This window comes from Anopheles merus, chromosome 2R (genome assembly GCF_017562075.2).
Source record: "Anopheles merus strain MAF chromosome 2R, AmerM5.1, whole genome shotgun sequence".
Classification (NCBI taxonomy): Eukaryota; Metazoa; Arthropoda; class Insecta; order Diptera; family Culicidae; genus Anopheles; species Anopheles merus.
Window position 1 is genome coordinate 55,870,289 of NC_054082.1, and position 7,623 is coordinate 55,877,911.

The following is a 7,623-nucleotide window of genomic DNA, read 5'->3' on the forward strand; positions in this document are numbered from 1 at the left end:
ATGAAACAATCTTCGACAAATGAGTGTAAAGTAATAAAATATAATATTTTATCTCGATGTAACTACACGCATTGGTCTTATTTGGCATATTTTGAGTAGGTGTTATTTATAGAAAAGAGTAGTTGTTTCAATGTAGAGTCATTTATTGAACGAAATTAGTGAGGATCTCAAGCTATGCTAATAATATTGATGATTGCATGGCCTCCGGGATGAAATTAAAGTTATCATGCTTCTTTTCTTCCCAAACTTTTACCAACATCTAATAATGTCAACTCGATACTATGGAATGTTCCCGACTGTGTGATAAAGCTCAAAGCACTCAATTTTGCTTTCTGGAATGCTTGGTGAGTATTACAACATCGAACATAATAAAAATAAGTGTGACTCGTTTCCCTTCCAGAGATGGTAGTTCAAAATCACTACGACTCAGAGCAGAGTTCGTCTTTCTTTATCATAATTAATTTGTATTTTTATATTTTATAGAATATGTCGTTCAATTAAGATATTTTCGTAGTTACATAACGTTACATTACGCAGTATGTAAAAATTACTCACAGACAGTAGTTTACTGAAGATAATTGTGTGGCGCGTGCAGGGACCTTTGCAATATTAAAAATAATGTAAAACTTAAGATAACCTTACTTGCTATATATTTGAATACAGACATATACATTTAAACGTAGAAACTAAATATTGGTAATATTGAAATCAAAAAAGCAGTAGAACTTATTGAAAGCTTTACACATTGAGATAATTGGATCATGAGCTTCTCTGTAAGTACGAGCCCGGTCTATTTTGATCAGAAAATTCCGAGGATGTAGTGCGTGGTCAGTAGCGTACAAATTGATCTTTAGAAGAAGCTCGGGAGCATCAATTTCGCCTTTTATTAACTTTGCTACAAAAACTGCTTGTGCTACCTCTCTACGTCTCTCTAAGTACTGCAAACCTAGAAGAAGCCGTCTAGTTTGATATGTTAGAGGCTGGTCCATGTTCCACCTTAAGGTTCTTACTAAAAGTCCCCTTAGTTAAAAGCTATAAATGATATGGTCATACGCATAACACAAAATTTAACCCAAAAGTAGCTTCAAAATCGTTAAGCTGTTCGTTGCGAAAATTTTGTTTCTTTTCGTTACTTGTAGTAATAAACTGATTAAAAAAAAACATTTTTTTATGCCTTTCTTCAGGTACGACTCGTTGAAAAGCGAGGATCAATTAGGAGTAACATTACCGGTAACCGGATTCGGAAGAATGTTACATTATGGGGTTGGAAGACGACCGGTTTTGTGTTGGTCATTGATTGGAACATTAGAGCAGTGACGGAAAAATGTAGAGAAAGAATACTATTCCCCAATGCCAGGCGGGCTACGATGATAAAGCGCAACTGGGTCAACGGCATCGACACACTTCAGAGGGTACTGTTTGCTAACAACGCGTTTTGCGCGTGAGAGGTCGACGTGGTGCTGAACCACATCGTGTGTACTCCTCCGATGGATTCAACATTTATCTGTTCTGCTTTAAATCTTTCATTGGTGGCTTATTTAATAGAATTTATCCCTATGTACTCACCAACAGCGTGGCATTGTACAGATAGTTAGAGTAGTTAAGCTGTTAACAAAACATTACCAAAATGAAATTAAGTGCATGCTAACGCATAGCATTATCAATTTGTTCAAAAACCTTCCTGTCCTGATCAATAAAGTATGCGTACTTTGAGCCAATTGCCGAAAGCACAAATCAAAACCTGGAACAGTTTCAGGTATTACAAGAGGTATTAAGTGTGCGTAACAGAAAACAATTTCCAAAAAAAAATTTTTGTTCGAATAGGACCGACTCATAATGGTAGCGTGTTTTACGACATTAAACCCAATTTCCACCTAGTTCAAAACAAATTAAGCCCATGCTCGGAGCTCTATTCATAGGAATCGTGTATTCAAGAGCAGTTCAAACTCGCTAGACACATTATTCGTACTATTAGCTTGCGTGTAGCAAGTGGTGATATAAAAAACACGACAACATTGCGAACAGAACATAATCCCAATTATTCGTCCCTGTTGGTATAAGGTGGTTACGATATGTGTTTGTTGGTGTTTTTAAAAAGGTGTTTTTGTGCACTATATAGTTTAGCAATCAAGTGTAAACAATAAAAACGCTTATCCAGCCGTGTTTTCTTTTCAGTTGTGCATTGCTTGCAATCCTGGCTGCCCGAGCAATGTGCTTTAAGTTTCACTGCCAAACTACGGAATGCTACGTGTCCAATCTGATCCCTGAAGTGGAAGGAACATACGTGCTTGCTTACATACCGAGAACAATCAAACAATTAACATTTGAAAACCTACACATGGACAGCGTTGGTCCTTATGTACTGTACAAAGTTCCCGCAACAGTGCAAACGTTAACCATAATAAGTTCCCCGGCAATGAAACATCTCCAAATACCGAGCAACTTGTCGGTTTCTGAGATGCACATAACACGTACTGGTATGAATTCGATTCATTTTGAAGAAAATATCTCATTAAACACGGTAATAATTTCATCTTGTGTATTAGAACAGCTACCATTAACTTTAGGGAACTTAAAAAATCTATCCTTTTTTCGAATCAGCAACTCCCAAATACAGGTACTATATATCCAACAGTTGCGACTTGCTAAAAATGTAGAAAAGCTGATGTTAGTAAGAAGCCGCATACACTCCATCATAACTGATTCCCCTGAAAGATGTTGCGATCGATTAGATGAGCTAGATTTGCAAAAAAACATGCTTACAAGTATCGATTTTGCGACTTTTGCTCCTCTCCACCGGTTGCGAATGCTTATTTTAGTGGACAACAGCATAGAGATGCTGGTGGGAAGTCCAAGCAACTCTGCGTTAGAATACCTGGCTTTGACAAACAATCACATAAAGCATATAGCATTTTGCGGTTGGAATCCACTACCGAACCTTATTTCAGTTAACCTTAGAAATAATAGATTGGCAAAGGAGCCTAGCTGTTTGGAAAATCTGAGCATCAATACCACCGTATATGTTACACTTTATGGAGGGACGATGGAAAAGTTTGTTGAGCTGAAAAATCGCTCTCAGTCAAAACTAAGGTTTTGTTTGACTTTTTTCCCTTGTGAGTGACCAAGCAGTGATCATAACAATATGTTTTTATCTTAATTGAAGAAAACTGTTGCAAGTTATTTGGATTCTGTTTTCATACACATGAATTGTTGATCAGGAAACTGTTATGAATACTGAATGATTTAAATATGTGGTATTCCGGCAGACTGTGGAAATAAAAATGAAATAAATGAAGGAAATGAAATGATTAGAATGGTATTTTTGACACTCATAACTCATTCCCACCTGGAGAACATAAATTGCACAACTTTGTACATTCCCATCATACTCCACATGTACTCATGCAATAAAGTGGACTGATCTCAATATACGCCTGTTAAACGTCACGCTTGGAGCAGCTAAAAGTTTAATAGCTATATCACATGGTGTTTATGTAATTTTCCCACGAATATCACTGCAGCATAAAACACATATTCTAACACATAAACATATTAGAGAAGCTCTTCAATATTAAGAATAATGTCAAGAGTAACATAACAAAAACCTTAAAGCCATATTGTAAAATAGGCCGTTGACCTTTGGCAATGCTGAATGGAAAGGTAAAATATGCGATGGAACAGATATATCAGGCTTGCACTATTCTTCCAATGCCCTAATGAAGTACCAGCAGCTCAAACGAAACGAAGGTAAAGAAAACTAGAAATGTTTAGCTAAGACTCTGTTTTTTAAGCTATAAAGACACCACTGCTGATGCAGGGTGTATCATTAAACGCACAATCACTATCTTCTCAAGTACCGCTGTTGCATCGGCAGTGCCAAGAGGAAGCAATAGTAAACCGGTATGACTAGAGCTGCATTATCATTGGTGGCTGGATGGACGGAGAGTGGTAATGAACTTGAAGAAATGGTCCCAAGTGGCACTCCCATTTACATAAATACTGATTTATATCTCTGTCGTGGTAACCGGTGCTCCTAGCTCATCCACATCAGTTAACAACGAGTCAATACATTCCCATGTGCTGGACTGTAGAAAGGGATCAACAACATTTCTTATGTCACTGGAATGTCGTGTTACGACTTGTCTTCGTTTTGACGCAATGATGAAGCGGTTCCTACGGAATACATCCGACAGTACAGCGCACAATGTCCCATCTTTGCAACGTCTTTACTGCTGGTGGGTTTACCCCAAAGGATGGCTCGTACGCTCGGCGAGGTTATGGGTGCAAAGCACATGCGGAACGATGTGGCAATGCTAACACCATCCACAAGGGATAGCAAGCGCTAATTATTATACAAACTAAGACGCACCCAATTAGTCATTTTCGAAACGGTAATCAAGCTACAGGCCTATGTAGTCAAAAGCTCCAAGAGCACAATCTAGGGTGCCTTGCTATCCTGTCTGTAAACGCATCCTTTCATTCGTTCATACTTAACTCGTATATCACTATAAAAATAGTAGGAATAAGTGTAGGAAACATACTGTTGAAATTATTTCTGGCTACCAAACAGGCTAGTGCGTGGTTTTGGCTAGCTTTGATGGGTAATATCATTTGTTTATGATCATATGAAAAGAACTGTTTATTGAATGACAAATATTACCTAGAATTAAGATTTAGAAACATTATATAGAACGGTCCGTATAGACTGATAGTCGGCCAACTGTATGGTTGAAAGAGCAAAAATCTATATAAAACCACACTCGTAGGGTTCTACGTGGAAAGCCAAAGTGAGTAACTAGCATACAAACTTGCCAATTCGTTGAAACGTTAAAATATAAATTAGGCATATCCAGCTCGCGTCAAAATTTGCCGAACACTTTCTCGAGCGATCGAGTTTAAACCCCGTTCTAAATAGAGTGTTAAAAGTAAGGCAAATATAATACGTATGAATTAGTGTTAAATATTGTGCAGGTTGAATAAAATTGCCAAATCTTCTGACAAGATTTACAACTAACATTTAATCCCGGTGACAAAAAATATCTGCAGCCAATATAAAACTAAGAAGGGAATGGATATCAATAATGCAATATATGTTACAGTCGTTGCAACCTAATTTTGACTCTAAGGCATCAATTTTTGCCTCGAAGGCATCAATGTTTGACAGTGTGCATCAATTTTTGACTCTAACGCACCTATTTTTGTCTGTAAGTCATCCATTTTTTACTCTTGTTGGAAACATGACAATTTTACAAGGTATTTAAGCAGATTTTTAACAATTATTATTCCACATCTCATAAAAAATACAAATACTGAGTAAACTGATCGTTTCTTGAGAAAAAATGATGAAATTTTAAAAATTAAAAACGATTGACCCACAGTCAAAAATTGATGCCTTCGAGGCAAAAATCGTGACACGCTGTCAAAAATTGGTGCCTTTGAAACAAAAATAGGTGAGTTAGAGTCACAATTTAGCGGCAACGACTGTATAGTACAGTCTGAACTCATTGGTTAAACTTCGATTCCCTGCCAACTATTGAATATGTGCTTTTTAGTTGACACGTTTTTCCATACAAAAAAATATGAAATTTTTCTCGGCAGGTCATGAGATTTTTGTGAAATTTTCAAAAACTGGTTTTCCGATACAAACGCATGCTTTTTAATTGAACTGTTAGCCAACTATTGAGCGTTCAATTAAAAAGCATGCCAACTAAAAAGCGTTAAACTATTGAATTCTGACTGTAGTAGGATAGCATGTTCTAGCGAAGAATGAGCATGAGCAACGCCAACGTAGAACAGCATCGTACGGTTTTGAAATTGTCAAGCTCCTGATGGTATGCAATTTGCAATACATTTATGTTGGAGCACGTTCACAAAGTATACGAGCATGTTTTTAAAAATTGGAGCACGATCGCAGATGTTGCATCGACATAGTATAACCGTAGAGTTGGCAACCAGATTTACACACGTAAGTGGGCAACCGGCATACCCGGGTATTCCACACGTTTTGATGCAAAAAATTAACGATTTTCATAGGTAAACAATGCTTTCTATATTTTAATGCTGTAAGCAAGTAATGCCGACCATATATTCTCTTCTATTTTATTTATTCATTAAGTTTTTTTCATTTTATTATAAAAATAACGGTCAAATTGAAATTTTGAATCGCTTGAATTTGACTCGAAAATAAGCACAATACGAAAAGAGGAAGAAGAGAAACGTCATTCTCCATACAAAATGTATGGAATACCCGGGTATGCTGGTTGCCAACTTACGTGGTAAAGTTAAAAAAAATTCAAAATAAAATACTTACAGGCTATTTAAAATTACAACTTATGCACCAAAAAATCATAAATTAAAAGTTGAGAGGCTACGGAAAATTTCAGGTCAATAAAAGCAATGAATCAAAAGTTATTGCAGTTCGAAGTTGAAAAAAATACCCGGGTATCCGGTTGCCAACTTAAAGGATAAAGGGGTCATTTATATACTACGCAACGCTAACAGGATAAGCTTTGAGGAGGGGGGGGGGTGAGGTTAGATCTTTAGCTTTAAGATCGTTGAAAAAGAGGCTAAGGAGATTTTAAACTTTACAACATAACGAAAGAACATACAATAGTACAGGCCGGTCCATCCAGTTTACTAAAACAAATATTCAAATGGCAATCTTGGAGAGCTTAGGTTCATAAAAAAGTCTACAGCAATCATTTCTGCGCTTTTGCCAATCCTAATAGAAAAGCTTATCCATCATGGTGACTAAAATTAGAGGCGCATGGTAAAGTCACGTTTAAAGGAAAGATTAAGCAATATGTTCCAAAAATCCATACTACCGTATGTGAAAGTATGTTATAAATATGCCGCTAAACATCACTTAAATCGTCTATCTTTCCTAGAGTAGTTTTAAAAAATAAATTAGTGCTCCTTTTTTTTACATAAAAGCAACTAGTTCCGATTTTATTATAACATTCACTTAAATATAACCTACTGATCTCTTTTAACCTAAACGTAACACCTGCTTCATTTCTTGTTCCTGTCTGCGGGTAAATTCCACCTTTCATTATACCTATCACATAATTGTTGAATAATTTCATAAATCTTATTCCCCTTCATTGTAATTCATTGTATGTTCTGGTTTGATTAGTACCTCAACGTCTGTCCTTGCTACGGGAAAAGATATGACGGACATGTAGTTTAGTCGTGCCACTTGACAACTGTACCAAGGGACTGCCCTGCACATGTAAAAAAGAAATAAAACTGTGAATGACTGTCGGGTCGATATTAGGTTTTAATCTAGCCAGAAAATGCGAAAAGCTTCACTTACTTATTCCTTCATTTACGTAAAAAACAACAACAAACAAATGAAAAAACTTGAAAATCATATATTTTGTTACGTTCGGGGACTATGTTGAGGTTATGAGATTATGTTGGGATTATAATGGGAATGAAGTTCAAAGGCATAAAAGTAGTACCCCAACATAGTTATAGTGTAAACTAAATCCTAACAAATTGGTGACAAGTGAAACTATGTGGACTTACACGTTTGTAATAGATACTGCAAAAAACACGTATTTCTCCTTCAAAGTTGATTTTTCTCATTCAGATTCTCCTGGCTACTCATCGAAATTTAGG

At 36.4% G+C, this 7,623-nt stretch overlaps 1 protein-coding gene across 1 annotated transcript; it reads left to right on the plus strand.

Annotated features, from left to right (window-relative positions):
* The first annotated feature begins 1,832 nt into the window (after window positions 1–1,832).
* Window positions 1,833–3,335, plus strand: LOC121589035 (platelet glycoprotein V-like). The gene is made up of 2 exons (XM_041907599.1): window positions 1,833–2,098; window positions 2,176–3,335. Exons 1-2 carry the CDS (start codon window positions 2,073–2,075, stop codon window positions 3,119–3,121), a joined length of 972 nt encoding a protein of 323 aa, XP_041763533.1. The 5' UTR covers window positions 1,833–2,072; the 3' UTR covers window positions 3,122–3,335.
* Window positions 3,336–7,623: the final 4,288 nt, after the last annotated feature.

Bases quoted from the DNA above. Each gene is read 5' to 3' on its own strand.
- LOC121589035 (XM_041907599.1), top strand. From the start codon at position 2,073: ATGTGTTTGTTGGTGTTTTTAAAAAG. The intron at 2,099-2,175 runs GTGTTTTTGTGC...TTTTCTTTTCAG, and splicing joins TTGTTGGTGTTTTTAAAAAG to TTGTGCATTGCTTGCAATCC.